Source organism: Typopeltis vanoorti, chromosome 15 (assembly GCF_054136105.1).
Source record: "Typopeltis vanoorti isolate ZY-2024b chromosome 15, IOZ_Tvanoo_1.0, whole genome shotgun sequence".
Classification (NCBI taxonomy): domain Eukaryota; kingdom Metazoa; phylum Arthropoda; class Arachnida; order Uropygi; family Thelyphonidae; genus Typopeltis; species Typopeltis vanoorti.
Window position 1 is genome coordinate 88,140,306 of NC_143563.1, and position 19,149 is coordinate 88,159,454.

At 34.6% G+C, this 19,149-nt stretch overlaps 1 protein-coding gene across 1 annotated transcript in view; it reads right to left on the bottom strand.

The window, feature by feature from the left end:
- LOC150098956 (unconventional myosin-Ib-like) overlaps positions 1-19,149 on the bottom strand; it is a 574,946-nt gene that overhangs the window by 540,951 nt on the left and 14,846 nt on the right. The window contains exon 2 of the mRNA XM_090405778.1: positions 14,399-14,545. Coding sequence (XP_090261904.1) covers positions 14,399-14,527 — 129 coding nt within the window. The 5' untranslated portion in view covers positions 14,528-14,545. The remainder of the gene's footprint in view (positions 1-14,398; positions 14,546-19,149) is intronic.

Sequence of the window (19,149 nt, forward strand, 5' to 3'; positions counted from 1 at the left end):
CCCAGATTATGCTGACAAAATGCATACGAATATAAAGGCTTAAATGCATGAGTGGATAATTACAACTTAGTAGAGTTGACTATAATTATGTCGACTTTACATAAATATCAGCACAATAAATATCTTGGAAGAACTACCATTACATGATACAAACAAGGCTGAAAACAATTTACATATATATATAAGCTGAAAGTATTTGTAGAAATGAAAAAGGGACCATTAATTAACCGGATTGCCCTTTTTGAACAGAATCGTGAAATCTTAGAGAGGATTTTAGTGTGTGCACAATCCCAAATATGGGAGTAATATTCCATGGCTGGGCGGATTTCGGATTTCGATAGCGTTAGCAGCTAGGAATGTGCGAAAAAGTGCACCAAGTGTTTTGCGACTGTAGAACCTATGGTTGTATCAGGAAAAGTTAAAAGTATAGGTCAGTCCAAGATGGGAAATTAATCGTATATTGATATCTGGGTATTATTGAACGTAAGGAGGGAGATCGGACAGGCTGAATTTTGTTGACATTGAAGTCTAATTGGTTATATCCTGATAAAACCAAAACAAAAATACCGAAAACGATCCTCAGAAGCAAGATAGTTAACTTGGTAATTAAAATTTTTTAAAAAAATTAAAATAAATCAATTAAAGAAAATTAAAATCGCAGAGCTCACAAATAGGCAACCATAAGCAGTTCAAATACGAAGATAATATGATTACCAAGAGAACAGCCCAAAGAAACCGAAAACTATAAAGAAAATATTTCGGATACAAAATAATACAAGGACAGAAAATAATAATGATATTTTAAATATATATTAAGTGTATATCAAAACTAATAGAAGTCGTAAAACACAGATAAACCGCCAAATAATATACACAATAAAACTTATACCACCAAACGAAAAATACGTACAACTAAGAAAAATAATTCTTAGTTGTACGTATTTGATTTCAATTAAGAAATCAAAGTATTAAGAAACAGAAACTCGACAACTATTAAACAAACAAAGAACAATTCTAGAGGAGTATACATAATATCTGGAAATTTGTATAACGAACAACTGGTGTAAAGAAAAAAAATCTCTTCAAGAAATAATAAATAAAATAATAAAAATATAAAAATATATACAAAGAGCACACATTAAATTTTTGTGATTCCTGGCACATGAAATAGCAAATTAGCAAAAGAGAATTCGGACTTCTGAATCAAGTAGACCAATGTGGCAAATTTTAAAATGGAAAACCGGATATTTCTCCTATATGTCCTTATGAAGATCCCAGTAGGAAGGTAGTTTTTGAGTCACCAGAAAGGAGAGCTAACATAAGAAGAAAAAAAAGAAAAGAAGGAAAAACCTGGTTCTTGATAAATACGTAAAACATAAAATTAGGAAATGAATTATTCTTTCCTATTTTTCATTTTTATTACTATTTTCAGTATTAAATTATCATAAATTCACGTGTAAAAAATGGAAAAAATAATCGATAAGTAAAGAAGCAATAAATACGCTATTGATAGTATATTCAAAGTGGAAAGAATACAAAAAGATCATATACAAAGTATTTGAAATATTCTATCAACGAGTAGTGACACAATAAACTGTTGAGAAGGACAAAAAAGTATCACATTGAAAATACTGCAGAAGACAAAAATATTGAAATACAAAAATAATATTGTTCCTGAAAAGAATTTGGAGACAAAAACCAAACTTTTGAAAGTGCTCGGAAAATTTTGAGGGAAAAAATATTGTTTGATTCCACCCGGGAAGCAAGTGACGACGTTGTCTGCAAGGACAGAAAAATGATAACTCGATGCGACATTGAAAATTAAAGAAAGGAGGTCCATGAAAAGAAAAAATCATATGGAACGATTCTAGCTAGGAAATCAGCATGTGCTCTTGGAAGAATGAGCAGAAACATGTATGAAAGTTATGCGTAAAAAGCAACTAAACATAGGAACACTTTAGAAAGGATATTGAAGATAAAGATCATGAAGGCAACAAAATGTTTTGGAAACTATTAGGGTAGAAGTTTCCAAAATGGTGGAAGACCCTACCCTTGGGAACGTAAGTATGTTTTTCTGGGGAGGCGTGCTATTAAAGAGAAACACTTTTAAAAGCATATCAAGAGACGTTTTTAAATCCTTTGTTTGGTTGAGATAGTTTAGTTGTCATAGAGTCGTTTATTTTTCAAATTTAAAATTGCGAACGATATATCATACAAGAAGTCATATCTTTGCGTCAATATATCTGAAAACTTTATTTTGATTTATATTTTAAAATATGTAGATGGCTAATTTTCATGTCGAATTTATCCATTTACACTTGATTTGGCAGGGAGGCTGTGGAATTTATAAAATATTTAAGGAGAGCGCAATGTATAAAAATTTGGGAACGTATATACTAAGGTAACTTAAAATGAAGGACAAAAATGCGTACAACAAATGGAATAAAGATTACAAATAAATATTCAGTATTAGAAGTAGAAAACGCTAGCAGAAACCGGAAATAAGGAAAAATGTGCAGCAGATGATATTTGTTCAGAAATATTTAGATATTGTTGTCTAAATGTTTCACGGTGGTTGCGCTGCATAATTCAGCAGTCTTGGCCAGAAAATAGGTTTGAAGTAGAGCTCTCGTTGTACCAATTTATGAAAGAATAAAAAAAAACGAACCTGATAATCTGAGAGAAAGTTCCCTGTTAAGCGTTCAAGGAAAGATTCATGCAAGAATTCTTGAAGAAAGTTTAAGAGAATCGCTGACGAGAAAAATTATGAAAAACAAGCTAAATTTAAGTCAAATAGATAATTATCAAGTTTGAATTTTTATTTTACGAAAAATACTTTGAAAGTATGAGAGTGTATCAAGCTATATCACAATTTAACAAGTTCATATAACAAATTAAATCTTGTTTTATTTTCATCTTATATTACCTCTAACGTGAGATGCTCAATGGCCTGTCACAACCAAATAACTCGGCTTCGTAAAATATAATCAGTGCTATATAAGAGGACTATTAATGCAATTTAAAACGTCTGCTATGTTCTGCAATTGTATGTATTCTGTGGCAAGTTTATCTGTGCTGAGATTAAAAAAAAACTGTGTTTCTGAGAGAACTAGGTTGGTTGGTTGGTGGAGTTACAGAAGCAACAACTAAGGATATGAAATCAGAGCATCACTGCTCCGCGACAGATTTGTCTGTTTCGTGGGATGAAAATCCGAGCTTTCTGGAGGAAAAATCCTCTTATCGCTGTAAGATATTGGCTAGATCACATATACTTGAAAAGCCCTTTTTATAGTTCCTCGTGTTCTCGATAAGACTGATCCAGGCTTTAACAATCAGAGAATACTGTCATTACTAACAGTACAACAGAAGTTCTTAAATTTCCAATAAAACAAAATGAAATTCAAGGCAATTCATATAAACACTTATTAGACGATACATCATGACTCTATGCCTGTTTACGGCCAACCCGACTGCACAGCCGGCCGGAAAGTATGAGGATTGTTCTGTTGGCATCACTGTGTCATCTCGTCCTCACTGAACAAACCTTGACTGCTAATTCCTATCTGGGGATTGTTTCGGACCAGGTATTATCCTGCAGGAAACAATGCGGCCTGATGGATCTGGACTCTTCCAGCAAGACAAAGCCTAGTGTTACAAGGGCTCGCATTACAAGGGCTCGCATTGTTCAGGCATGGTTCAAAGAGCTCCCCTGACCGCCTAATTCTTCTCATTTAAATCCTATCGAACATAAGTGGAATCATATGGAACGTAGCATTTCCTGTTCCAAGCCTGCGGACGCTGACCTCCGGGACGTTATTCTGTCTAGTTGGTCCAGAATGCCTCGGGACACCTTCCGTGCTAGTGGAGTCAATGTCAAGAAAGGTGTATGCAGCGGTTGGACGCTCAACATGCTACTAGATAGGGTGATCGTAATGTTTTTCCCCATGAGTTACAACGTATAAGAAAGCTGCAAATTGGCAGTTAAAAGCGAATGACGTAAAGGAAGGTGGCTGATGTTAAATTAGGAGTAACGCAGGGTTGTACACAAAGTCCATTATTACTGATAATATGTATGCCTAATATTATTAAAAAGTGATATTAAATCTGATTTCCAAAATATGAGATATTTCATCTTTATTCTATACAGATGTCGTCTCATGAAGAAACCGGCTGCAAGTCTTGAAGAGTCTTTATCCAAATTAAAAGATAATGTGACAAATATAACATGAAATCAACAGAAATCAGCTACGTTCTCAGAATTGAGCGAAAGCTATTCGTATATGGAGTAAGCAAGCCAAACCATGCAAGCAGTATACTATGCGATGTTCAAGCTTAAAAGTATGAACCTGAGAAATAAAACAGTCTCAGAAATATTGGTCAGAAATAAAAACAGTTGCTCAAACATCACAGGAATGAGCGTCCTGAGGAACTGGAAGAATGGACAGATGCAAAAATTATAGAAGATACCAATAAATAATTTGACATATTAATGTTCAATAATGCATGCGTAGAACTAATCTAGGCTGAGATTTACAGAAGACCGTACTAAATCGATCTATACAGTATCATCCGCAGTAAATAGATAATAGAAAACGAGTAATGAAATACCGATTGGGTTGGCCAGTTTATATCTTGTACATCCTTAAAGGTTATACGACAGAAAAATGAAAACGATTAAATTTAATTAAACGATTTTAATTTAATTTTAAAATATATTTTTAAATTAAATCACTGTTGATTTAATTTAATAACTGTGAACTCAGTCTCCGTAGCTCAGGAATAATGATGCTCTTTATTTGGTGAGACGAGTTGTGAAGAATCTTTACAGCGCTTTTCAAATGAAAGTGAAAAGGGTTTTATAGATAAACTGGCTAGAGAATACAACCCTCAATAGACAGCCGACAGAAATAGCAGACAAAATTAACCTTGCTATATCAGATATGGGGGTGACGTCGTCCTGTGGATAAGCGACACGGAAGAAATAGAAGCATATTAGACGAATTTAATAAATACGGCAACCATTTATTCGAAAAAAAAAACACAATCCGCTATTTTCTTAAACTTAATCTTAACCTTCAACTTTTATTAATGAAGTCACCTGTCCTCTAGGTAATTCCCACCACAATTGTATATAATTTGTATTGTATATAAGTTTCATCTCCAATGGAAAGTCCTTTCCTCGGCCACTTTCAACCTCATATTCGTTGGCATTACAACAACAACACACAGTGGAATGACCCTGAGGAACTTCTACTTACCATGTTGGAATAAAGTCACTTCTAACGCCATTAAAATTCTCTCTGAATAGCGAGGCTTTAGTTTTCTATAACAAGAGAATAAATCAGTATATCGCAAATGGCTTAAAACGAAAACTCCAATTTCATTCCTAGCTTCTGGACAGGCTTTAATATTATCAAAAACTCGTGTTCATACAATCATACTATTTCATGCTACTATTTCATTTCAATTTCATCTTCTTTGTGTCAATAATTAGGATTTTTGTAAATCTTCATGAAGATTAATATTCGATAATCTGCAGAAAATAGTAATGCTTTTATGATAGTGGAGCTTCCCCTGTCTTGTTGTTTTCCCTCTTATACAGACAAATGTTTTCCCATTTAGCTATTATTTTGTCTTCTTCTGTTTCTGTCCTTTCAGATCACTGGCAGCATGCTAGAATATTTCCTGTTTCGATGTGCTATTCATTCATTTTTGCATTGTTGTCTCTATATCCTACACTTTTTATTATAAAGAACTGACTTTTTACCTAAACTTGAAGACCAAAACAGAAAATTAAGCTGTAACAACAAATGACTGCTGGAGGGAAAATATAGAAAACCACAAAAACAAATATTTGTCCTTGTGGTGATATTCATTTTTCTCAGCTATTTGTCTAGACGCTTTTGTTATTTGTCTTCTTCTGTTTCTGTCCTTTCAGATCACTGGCAGCATGCTAGAATATTTCCTGTTTCGATGTGCTATTCATTCATTTTTACATTGTTGTCTCTATATCCTACACTTTTTATTATAAAGAACTGACTTTTTACCTAAACTTGAAGACCAAAACAGAAAATTAAGCTGTAACAACAAATGACTGCTGGAGGGAAAATATAGAAAACCACAAAAACAAATATTTGTCCTTGTGGTGATATTCATTTTTCTCAGCTATTTGTCTAGACGCTTTTGTTATTGGCTGACTAAATAAACCAAGCAAGGTTTATAAATAAACCAAGCAGGGGGGGGGGGGGATTTGTTTACCAAGTATAACCTCAGCGTAGTCGATCCGCACGCACAACACGCACATTTTAAACTGGATATCATACTACAATTTTCTCTTACACAACATTGTAATCTTTAGTTACTATTTTGTTCTATATTTTTTTTTGCTCCCCGCCTTAAATAAATAACTTTGCTATTCTTCAATTATTATTATTATTATTATTATTATTATTATTATTATTATTATTATTATTATTATTATTATTATTATTATTATTACAAAAAAAACACAAAATCATTGGATAACACAAAACTTAATCCTAGAAATACACAGAAAGGATGCTTTATGGAAAGAATTAAAGCGATATCCAAATAACACAGCTTTAAAAACTGAATATAAGATAACAAGGAATCGTCTTACAACACAAATCAGAAATGCAAAAAGAAGCTACTACAGAGACAAAATAACCTCTGCACAAAACAACATGAAACAAACCTGGCATCTGATCAATGAAATTGTGTTCCCAACATCACCGCCTCCGAAACCATAAAACACAGCTTCATGAAAGACGCAAAACCTATCCAACGACTAGCAAATGACTTTAACCAATACTTTGCAGGCTCCATACAAGAACTACACAGAAATATTCCCCCAATCACAAAAAGTGACCCTTCCACAATCAAAACAGACATTACGGTTCCCAAACCATAAAAGAAGCAGAACTACTCTCTGCAATACATCAAATCAAACCAAACAAAGGCCCAGGAATTGATGGTATAAGACCTAAAGGTATAAAGCAACATGCAACTGGTTTAAGTCCTATCCTACTAAAATTAATAAATTAAATATTTAAAACAGGACAGATACCAAGTATGCGAAAGACCGCCATAATCACACCCATATACAAGCATGGAAAAAGAAATTTAATCAGCAATTACAGACCCATAGCAACATTACCAATTATCAATCAAATTATGGAGCGGATCATACTGAAGAAACTCACAGCATACACCGATATCTTTAATATTATCCCCAAAACACAATATGGTATTCAGAAAAATAAGGGAACAACATCTCTCTTGGAAGACTTCGCAGACGTAATTAATACCACCTTAGACAAAAACAAAATTGCCATGGCAGTTTTTATTGATCTAACTAAAGCATTCGATACACTCACACATCAAACCTTGATAGAAAAGCTGAGGCATGTTAGAATAGACGTGCCTCTTCACAGGTGGTTTACAAACTACTTTCAAAATAGGAAGCACATCACACGTATCGAATCAAACCGAAGCAGAGAGCTACCAGTAACCTGTAGAGTACTACAGGGAGCTGTACTCTCACCAACTCTATTCAACATTTACACGCACAATATTAATCAGCTACCACTCAAAGGTAAGATATTCCAATACGTAGACGATACAGCAATAATATACATCCACAATAACGCAAGGATAGCCCAAACAAATATGCAACATGACATAAATCTGATCATAGACTGGCTCACGAAAAACTCCATATACCTAAACTCAGAAAAGACAAAATTGATGATATTCAGAAATCCACTGACGCGACCAGTTGATAACAAATATATGACCATCCAACATCCACTTTCCAACATAAAACACACACAGAACAGCAAAACCACTACAATCACTCAGGTTGAAACAATACGATACCTTGGAATTTATTTCGATGCAGATATGAACTGGAATAGCCACATAAACCATCTACACAACAAACTCCGAACAATAAGTGGCAAACTCTACGGGTTAAAAGACATAGTTCCCATATGCCTAAAAACACTAATATACAAAGCACTATGCCAAAATATACTAAGATACGCTATAACAACGTATGCTTTCTGTGCACCCTACAAATTAAATAGACTAATGTCGCTACAGTACAAAATGATAAAACTGATCTTTTGGGAACAAAGAGAAAATAACGACCTTATATACATTGCAATGTCAGAACACAAAATACTGACAGCAAAACATTTATGTCACTATGCAGCTTTGCTAAAACATTATTTCGATGCCAACTACAGGACAGTCAGAAATACATACCGTATAACAAGACCTCAGACTACTAATTATATCACATATAAATACAATAATCACTACGGAAAGGCCACGCGAAACTTCTACATCCCAGACATGATAAAGAAATTACCTTTTGAATACAGAAACCTTACAAACTACAATAGCCTGAAAAGAGCTCTAAGGACATACTACGAACAAGAAACACGCACCCAAAATACCATACAAACTTAATGAAACACAATATATTCGTTCAGGCTTCCAGTTCAGCGACGCATCAATACATTCCAAGTTATTGTGTGTGTGTGTGTGTGTGTGTGTGTGTGTGTGTGTGTGTGTGTGTGTGTGTGTGTGTGTGTGTGCGTGTGCATGTGCGTGCGTGCGTGCGTGTGCGCGCGTGTATGTGTGCGTGCGTGGGCGCGAATTTCTCAATCATAGATTTCGCAGCTTCAGAACACAGCAAAAAAAAAACAATAAATAATAACCAACTGGTGTCATCCTCAGATAAGCTTACATATAAGCTTCGAGGATGAAAGGAGAGAAATTAGTTCTCATCTAAGATGTATCATATGTAACTAAATGCATGTAATGTACGTATCACATGAAAACCAATGTATGTAATGTATGTATTATATATAAACAAATGTATGTAATGTAAGTATCATATGTAAACAAATGTAAGTAATGTATCATATGTAATCAAATGTATGTAATGTATGTAATAACTGTAACAAAAGTAAGCAATATAGAGTGATTATATCCATTGATATTGTATATATATATAGAGTGTAAAATTGCAAAGAAACATCTGTAATAATCATCGTTATCAATATTATAATAATATACGTTGTAAACAGTTATTGTTATTATTATTATTTAAAAAAAACTTTATGTAGGAGAAAGTATTTGTTATGCATAATTGTGTTCCTATAATGTATGTAATTTATCTGAGAAATAATAAAAATGTTAAAGAAAAATATTATTATTATTATTATTTATATTGAGACCATACACGAACGGTTAGTTGATAAACCTATGGGTAGTGGGTTGGGAAAGAAGGTACTTGTTCACATTTAATTTAAAAGTCTGTATATTGTATTTCTTGGGAAATTCATCAGGAGAAGACTGTTCTATGGAATAGTCTTCTCCTGATGAATGCAGGAGTTGTACATTTAATTTAAAAGTCTGTATATTGTATTTTTTGGGAAATTCATCAGGAGAAGACTGTTCTATGGAACAGTCTTCTCCTGATGAATACAGGATGAGTACAGGAGTTGCAGGGATGAACGAGGAAGAGGAGAAACTTGTTCAGTGGGTTTCAAGGTGCATTATGAAGGGATATTGAGCAGCAGCTGCACGTGTTCTAACGAGCTTAGTACTAAGTGGAAAAATTATTGATGCTATTTCAGATGAACATTTTCTATGGAAATATTTGTAGAATACACGTAGTGCGAAGACCGATCGTCTGGGCGTAAGTGAGGGGAGGGGTGAGTTGGGAAGAGGCGGGTCATTAATAAGTCTGATTGCTCTCCTCGCTCTCCTTTGCATTGAGTGAAGAAGCATTGTGAGGAAGCGTTTGGGGTCCCACCCCATATGCGAGAGCAGTATTCAATGGTTGGGCGGATTTGTGATTTGTATAATGTTAACAGCAGTTCAGGGTGAAGTAACGTCTTGAGCGAAAGAGGAATCCTAGGTTTTTAGAAGCTGAGAATGCAATGGTTGTGATGTGTTTATGCCAGGAGAGGCTTGATGTCAGGGTAATTCCTAGAAGAGAAATCTCAAATTGTCTGGAAATTCGGGTGTTGTCAAAAATAATACTGGGAGAAAATGGTTCTTTTTATGAGAAATAAGACAGTACAGGGTTTTATTAGCATTGAAATTGACTAGGTTATCTGAAACCCATTGGAGGATGGCTTGGAGATCAGAATTGAGGGCAAGTTTATCAAAGGAAAGGGAGGAGAGCAATATGCCGTCGTCTGCAAAACTGTGTATTGGGTTGGAGGTCAACTGAAGTAGGTCATTGATATATAGTAGGAAGAGGGGTTGGTGAGAGAACAGAACCTTGTTGAACCATGTTTCCATGGCAGTGAGGATTACTTTGATTATAAGTTCGATACATGTATTTAGATTGGAAGGTCGGAAGCAATAAGGCATAGAAGTTGCGGAGGCTGTCCCACTTGGCACTATTATAATGCTTAACAACTCGTATGGGAGTGGCTGTGTAAGCTTTGTTGCATGGGGAGGAGATAAGCACAATGAGGTCAGAATTGTCTCGGGGACACTCTACATTCACTTTGTATTTGGAAGAGTCATTGATCAGGAAGAGATCTAGGGTATTTGGAGAGTGGTTCGGGTTATCAGGTATTCTGGTTGGCATCTGGACAAGTTGTGTAAGGTCATTAGTGAAGGCAAATGTTTCAGCATCTCTGCCTACAAGATCTATACAGCTGGAAGAGGAAAACCAGTTTTTGTTGTGGACATTAAAATCTCCTAGGAGAATGATTTCGCTGTTGGGAAAGTGGGACTGGAGAAATTCAATGTTTAATGAGAGGAAATTAAAGCGCTCAGGGTGGTTGGTTGCAATAGGGGAGCGATAGAGACAGCACATGAATTTGAATGAGTTGGGAAGGGATATTTTCATCCAAAGAAAGTCAAATTTGGGCTATTCTACAGGGTAGCCATAAAATAACTTTCCTTCTTTGGAGGCATCTGTAGCTAAAATCAATAAACGGAATGAGACCAAATTTTATATTGAGACTATTGAAGGCATGGGAAGATGATTTCTGCGAAAAACGATTTAGTACCAAACGTCGCCGATCGGGGAAAATATTTTGGCGCTGACGGAGCCGAAAACAAGCGGATAATTACATTAAAGGCAGATAAAATGGAATAATAACATTTCGACGGTGTAAGCGACAGCCGCGTCACTCATTCCAGCTGGATATGTGGCGAGTTACAATGATAATAATAATAATAATAATAATTAAACTAAAACAAGAACTTGCGAGAGACAGAGAAATTAATGTGTGATTGAACTCACAGGAAATAATGTTTTATTCATCAGAATCAGGGTCCCCTGGACCACATACACGATTTTCAATGTGCTGACCTTTCTTGCGTACAACAAATTGCACCTGGTGTGCGACATGCCTTAGAGCTGAGCATAAGGAGTCGGATTGGATGTTCATAACAGCCCGTTTTATGTTCTCTTTCAAGACATGCAAGTTGGGAACGCCACCAATATACACAACGGATTTCAAATACCCCTACAGCCAAAAGTCACATGGAGTGATGTCCGGAGATCGAGGCGGCCATGCCGTCGGAAAGAACTGACTGATAACCTTCTCATTACTGAAATGCTGGCGTAAAAGGCGCTGTACTCAACGTTCAATGTGTGGCCGTGCTCCATCCTGCATAAAAATTATGGAATCTAAACATTGTCTTTGCTGCAATGCAGGAATGACAAAATTTTCCAGCATTTTTACCAGCAAATTTTCCAAATGTTATTATTTCATTTTATCCGCCTTTAATGTAATTATCTGCTTGTGTTCGGCTCCGCCAGTGGCAAAATTTCTCCTATCGGCGACTTTTGATACTAAGTCCTTTTTTTCGCGGAAATCATCTCCCCATGCCTTCCAAGTCTCAATATAAAATTTGGTCTCATTCCATTTATTGGTTTTAGCTGCAGATGCCTCCAAAGAGGGAAAGTTATTTTATGGCCACCCTGTATGTTTGGTGCTCTCTAACAAGACGCCACCCTATTAGTTATTAATTATGAAATATTAATGTTCTGTGTGCAGAAGTATAATGTAAATTTCATAAAGTGTAAAAATATAACTGCATTAATAGTCAAATTTTTTGGATTCTTAATAAACTTAAATGTCTATACATTTATTACCACTTTCTCAGTAGAAGTCGTTAAATTTAAAATATCAGAATAATTCTCAAAAATATCATTAACCTTTTAAGAAATTGTTCTAAGATATTAGGCCTGTGAAATATTTTTCCATCTGAAAACTCACCGCCGATAGTTGATGCAAAATCTGGTGGATATTTCGAAACCGAAATAGGAACATAACTTTTTCGTAAACATTTTTCGTGAAAAGGAAATGTCAGTGATAATTAAATTAAACCAACATATAAATAAAAAATAAAAAGAAAAATAAGGAAAAATTTAACCTGGAGGTTTCGAGCGGATGCGTTTATATTTACGTTTTCAGCTGTGGATTTAAAGCGTATCTCCACGTCCTCAGAATCGAAAGAATATAAGAAATGGAATAAATTACTGAACAGCGACATAAACTATCACTCTTTTATCGGTTACTCTGTGTCTAGTAACATAAACTATCACTCTTTTATCGATTACTCAGACTGGCAAAATCGAATGTACTACTTTATTGTAGATCTAGAGAAATAAATTTAAAAAAACCAGCATCGGTTACAATTAATATCGTAAGTGTCCTTGTTCTTTGCTAAATTCCTTCAATTTTTTAAAACCAGAGCCTTAATATTCTGATATCACTTTTCTAATTTCCCATCTCAGTTTAGGTTTTCCTAAGCTCTATGTATGAACAGTGGCGGCCAGTGAAAATTTTAAGTGGGGGTGCAGCATATGAAAAAAAAAAAAAAAAAAAAAAAAAAAAAAAAAACGTTTTTTTTCCTAATCAGTAGCGAATTTATTAATAAATAAATTTACATATTAAAAATTGCTTTATTAAAAATATTTCATCCTCACCACTAACAGACACCAATACTAAAAGTTTCGTATCAATAGCAATCACAAGCCCAAACGAATATCGGCGTTAGATCGCAGTGCATTTGTTTCGTGTAACGATAATTGAAAAAATATAATTCTTTTCATATTTTCAACAGTGACACTCGTCATAATTCAGCCTTGTATCTATAATAAATAAATAATTATATGTTATTTTAACAAAATAAAATAAGATTTACAACAAAAATAGTTCACCACGCACACGCACCAATAATAAACGTTTCATAAAGGTGTCAAAATAATAATAATAATAATAATAATAATAATAATAATAATAATAATATCTCACAGAAATAAGGCTCGTAATCATAATAAAAATACACCGCCGTGTGAGCAGTTACAGTTGGGAATGACGTAACGTGCAATGACAAAAGCAAACGAATATCGGCGTTAGATCGCAGTGCATTTATTTCGTAATCTCAAGCGTTAATCGAACAATTCCAATTATTAAGTATTCAATCAATGTCGAAATATAAGCTGTAACCTTTAACATGTTGTATTGCATTTATATAATGTTTAAGTATTGTTATAATTTATAAACACAAACAAAATTTAATTTTTTCATTTTTTCCTTGGGGGTGCTGCAGTGTCGCAGTGCTTATGTACGGGCCGCCACTGGTATAAGGTGATTTGATGTTTTTTTTTGTTTTTTTTTTGTTTACAATTTTTTTGGATTCTTAATAAACTTAAATGTCTATAAAGTGTGTCATAAATTATTTATAAATTATATTTTAAATTTAAAATTATAAAACATAATTTAATAAACATAGTTAACAAAAAAAAACATAAGTTAGCGATTCCCAATTGGCGAATTCTGATGCTGCACCTAAAACATACATTAAATTCGAACTGAATTATTAAAAGGTTTTAAAAACTGTTGAGATTTATAGCAAATAAGACAGTAATGTTCTGTTAACAACAATAAGTTCTAGGATTGTTAGTAAAAGACCTTTTTAGTCTTAAATTTCTTTACTCACCTCCTAACAAAAAAATCCGCTATTTTTAACAAATCTGATAATTGATATAAAAAAAAAACATATTTCAACGCATCTACAACAGGAAGATTTTTAAATATAATTTTTGTATTGAATTGCCAGTTGATTACTTTGAAAACGTGGTACTGCAAATAAAAAAGTTGAAATAGTAGAATAGTTAAATATAAAAAATAAATTTTAAAGTACAAAAATAAAAATATGCATTCTAGAAAAAAAAAGAATAAAATTAAAAATCAGCGTTCACTGTAAGATAAATCCTGAAAAACCGGAACTGCTGAATTTTAATCGTTCTGTGAACTCTTACAAAATACAAATAAAATACATGAGAAAAAACTAACAGCATTTATAAATGAGATGTATTACATACGTATATCTGATCCCTCTTGAAACGCTGATGAAGATTGGCAATGAACGCGTCCTCATTTAGTGGATCTAGAAGAACTGCGTCAGTAACACCAACCTCCTGGTCCAAACACAGAACGCCACGAGCACTCATAGTGGGCAGGAGGAAATACTGAAAATATTTTAAAAAGGAGTAATAAGCAAATTATAATTTAGCAAAACTGTTGTACTGTTTCATAAATAAGTATGATGCTCAACCTCAAAATGATTCAACAAATTTGAATCCATCGACATCTACAATAATTTTGTCATATAAAGAAAACATTTGGATCATGGCGATAAATATCAGCAGTCATTAGGCTGTGACTTCACACAAAACCCTTCAGTCAAGTTTCCAAACTCTCTTGTTCGAGGGTGGGGGTCGGTGTTTCTGTCTGTCTGTCTGGGTGGATGGGGGATAGATGTTGCCAGTTCGTGTGTATGTGAACACTCCTTTGGTCATGATCTCTTGGTTGTGCTTGTTCTCTAGACGAAAAGACCAAGTGGTCTCTATTAAAAATAATTCTCAATTCTGAGTTGATTCATATACATATCAAAATTCAAGATTAGTAGATAAGTAGAAGATCTACTTATTCCGACAGATTCCAATCTGTCGGAATAAGTAGATTTCATTGCATGGAATCAGAAACAAAACAAGAAGAGAACTGCAGACAATCACAAAGCGATGAACATCGAAACAGATTATTATATTAGATCATTCATTATCATAAGATTATGTACTATAGACATAATCAGGTTTTGTAATTGTGGCATTAAACTGTTCCAAATGAAATTCAGCCATTTCAGTTGATTCATTATTCTTTCATATTTCAATTGCGAGTCGAAATACATTTTATTAAATTCCATCAAGAGAGAAAGAGACAAAAAAATTATTATAACTTCCATAAGAAATAAAAAAGTTATCATTTCGATCGTTTCTAAACTAACAGTCGCTGTATCCAAATGTATCCATATTACTAAATAAATAAATGATTAGCAGACCGCTTTATTATATAAATTATACATTTTGGAAATTGTTAAAATTTAAATTTTACAACTGTGAATATTTTCATTTGTTTTTCAAAACAATCATAACGCATTCAAAAATTATATCAATCGAATGGTAGTACTTATGCAATCACCCGACGAATATGTCCTAGTTATAGTGCATTAATTGCATTCTGATCCCTTTATTCGCATTTATATTCAACACACACACACACACACACACACACACACACACACACACACACACACACACACACACACACACACACACACACACACACACACACACACACACACACACACACACACACACACACACACACACACACGCTCTCTCTCTCTCTCTCTCTCTCTACTGCTAATTGTTAATAACATAAAAAAAACCGGTGTAGAGATAGTATGAAGCGGTATTTCATCGTAGCAGTTGAATGCATGTGGTAAGGTAACACAGCGTGAACTCAGCAACTTCGAGAGAGGTGTCATTGTAGGCTATCACACTGGTGCCATTGCCGCTCAACTGGAGCATCCAAAATCGAAGGTTCACGATGTGATCAATAAATGGAGACGTTCTTGCATCACTAGTGCAGGAAGACACCAAGGACGGCCGCCGAAAATGACTGACAGGGATAAGTGGATGTTAAAACGGGTGGTGCGCAAGAACCGGCTACAATCGGCACAGGCCATCCGTGATCAGTTCAAGAGCATCAGTAACACCATGGTGAGCACTGATACTGTATGAAAAGAACTCCATTTACTGGGGTTCCACGGAAGAGCAGCGGCACACAAGCCCACCGAACAAAGCAACTCATTCGGCCTGGTGCAAAGAGCATGTGAACTGGACAATTGATCAGTGGAAAACAATACTCTGGAGTGATGAATCAAGGTTCACTTGTTTCCAGTCTGATGGCAGGGTGTGGAGGCAGTCTGGTAAAAGCTTGTTACCACAGTGCGTTGTATCCACAGTAAAGTTTGGTGGTGGAGTAATGGTGTGTGTGGGGGTGCATTCAGCTGGTTGGGAGTGGGAGTACTGATCGTTGTTCCGTCGTTTTATGAAGGTAGCTCAGTATGCTGCCTACACTGTGGAGTTTTTATGGAACGGATCCATGTTACTACCAAGAAGATAATTCCCCACGCTACAAAGCTGCAGCTGTTATGGAGTGGTATGAAGAGATGGGTGTCAAACGACTGTCCTAGCCTGCGCAGAGTCCTGACATCAATCGCCATCGGACACCTCTGGGACGAACTGGAGTGGCGATTGAGGTCAAGAGAAGCACGTCCTCAATCTGTCTTTGAACTCAGTGCTGCTTTCATGGAGGAATGGAGAGAAATTCCAGCTGATGTCTGCCGCACATTGGTGGAAAGCCTCCCTCAAAGGGTGTAGGAGGTGATCAAAGCCAAGGTGGACATAACCGTTATTATATATATATATATATCTTTCATCAAATTCCATTCTCCAGTGTGTAATTACTAATACAAATTCGAATAATTTTGACACTAAAAATGATCTGCAGGAAACCAAAACTGAATTTGACATATATTTTTCTGGGTACATTTATTAAGTTTATGATGTGCAAAATATTATAACATGTATATTATAAAATCTCCCGCTATAGGGCCATTGTAATATACAATTGTGATACATTTTCCACTGTGGTGCCGCCGGAAATGTTTGGATGTAAACAAAAGCTGAATATCCTGACCTTTGTAAGGATTGCAAATACCAATTGTGAATAAAATCTGCTAGCAGTTTCAGAACAGATACGTACAGACAAAATATTACAATTTTCAAGGAATTCAATTCTGCAGCTATTCAGCCACATAGCCTCATGTTTATCATGAGCGAAAGATCGCGCTACACCTAAAATTGAAAAGTGTAAGAGACTGTACGCTTGCTGAAATATATCCAACCTATTCATGTTTATAATCCTGTGATCACAAAGTTCTCTTACGAAACGTGAAAAAAAAAATCCTGTCAAAACACCACTTATTAGATGTTCATGGGGAAAATTAAATAAATGTTTTAGATGTGTGCTGATTCATCAAAATATATCAACAAGAAATAATAAAAAGAGTTTATTGATTATATATTTGCCATATTTTTATCGGATATTTGAGCTGGTATCGGAAACTAAATTTCTGCAGAATATGCGAAATGTTATATATTTAAGCACAATTTGAGATAGTTTTGAGAGGTTTTCATATGACATTTTTGAAAGTTGTTCTCTTTTTTTAGTTTAAATAAACCTATAAATATAAAAATTGACAGGAACTCTTTCATGTTCATCAAATTAGAAATGTGCCATTTCCTTGTCATCAAGTCTTAATACAGATTCTATCTCCATATAAACACATTCCTTTCAAGTGGATCGTATCTTTAACAGAAGACAAACGGGTAGACTGAAAACTGTAATCCGACAAAGAATCATATCGTGGCCTTCAATAACTCCCCCCACCCTCCTTTCATCTGTCCAAACGAACGTGGACAGTGACAAATGAAGATTGATCTCCTGGCGTAATCACGTCGAATGTCCTACAACACTCCCTGCCTTTTGGTAACTTTGCCCTGAATTTATTTCTTGTGTCCAAGTAGCTAAGGGACTTCTATTATTAGTGGAAATAAAAACAAAGCAGCTTGCCATTTCTGTAATCTCAATGAAACAGAAAGAGTACACCAAAGGATTCAGTTAGGAAGAAGTAACACAGCATTGTAGTAAACAATGATTTATATGCATTTTTATAGACCATATATTTGTTTTGGTACAAAAGGTTCGTGGCTGAATTTTTATCTTTTTCTTTTTTGTCTTTCTGTTCTTTCATTATTTTTCATTTTTTCCGGTTTGTTTTGTAGTCTTCTTTCAAAGGAAAAATGATTCATACAGATGAGCTTCAATAATGTACGAAGTGAATTTCAGCTGAAGAACTCTATTATGTAAAAATTTATACAAGTATGGAAATAAGTACAGACACTTAGAAATCATGCTTTGGAGACTTCTTTCTATGTGACTTAAATACCGGATATGAATGTTCATGTCCGGCATCTATATCTAAACTACATGGAGCTCTCTGCTAGACAATATACTGTTTGTAACTAACTAGTTTGTATGCTTCATGATACACTTCTGCATGTGGGTGAAATACAAAATCGGAAACCGACTTGACACTGACATGGTATTTCAAATCATTTAAAAAAAAATTAGGACGAATATTTTTACGAATGTGAAAACCAAACTCCTGATGGCTCATCTCTGGCTCTGCTATTCAGAATGAAGTTAGGATGGAGTACATGTCGTGAAACGCACCTAAAGATGTGATGATAAAGTACAATAGTACAGTATTAGAGAAAAACAAGGTGTCTCCTAGTTTTGAAATATTGTGCGCGCTGGTGTGTGTGTGTAGTAAATATATTTAAATATTGAATGTTATCATATATTAAAAGTTCTAATAATTACGTGTAAACTATTAACTGCGACTGTTAACTAAATCGAATGATTTCTTTTAAATCTTTGAGCTATGTGGATTTTCATAGGAATTCTGTTATATATTCATAAAAATAAAACACCCTTTAAGAAAATAACATGTTGTTCTTTGTTTATTTCGTTCAATCATTTTCAATTACGGTGGTACTCGCAGTATGAGGTCACACATCGTACTCCATTGTTATTTTGACAGTCTCTGGCATTTGCTTTCTTGCGTATCGTAATTTTTCCGTTTAGGAGTTTCGATGTATTC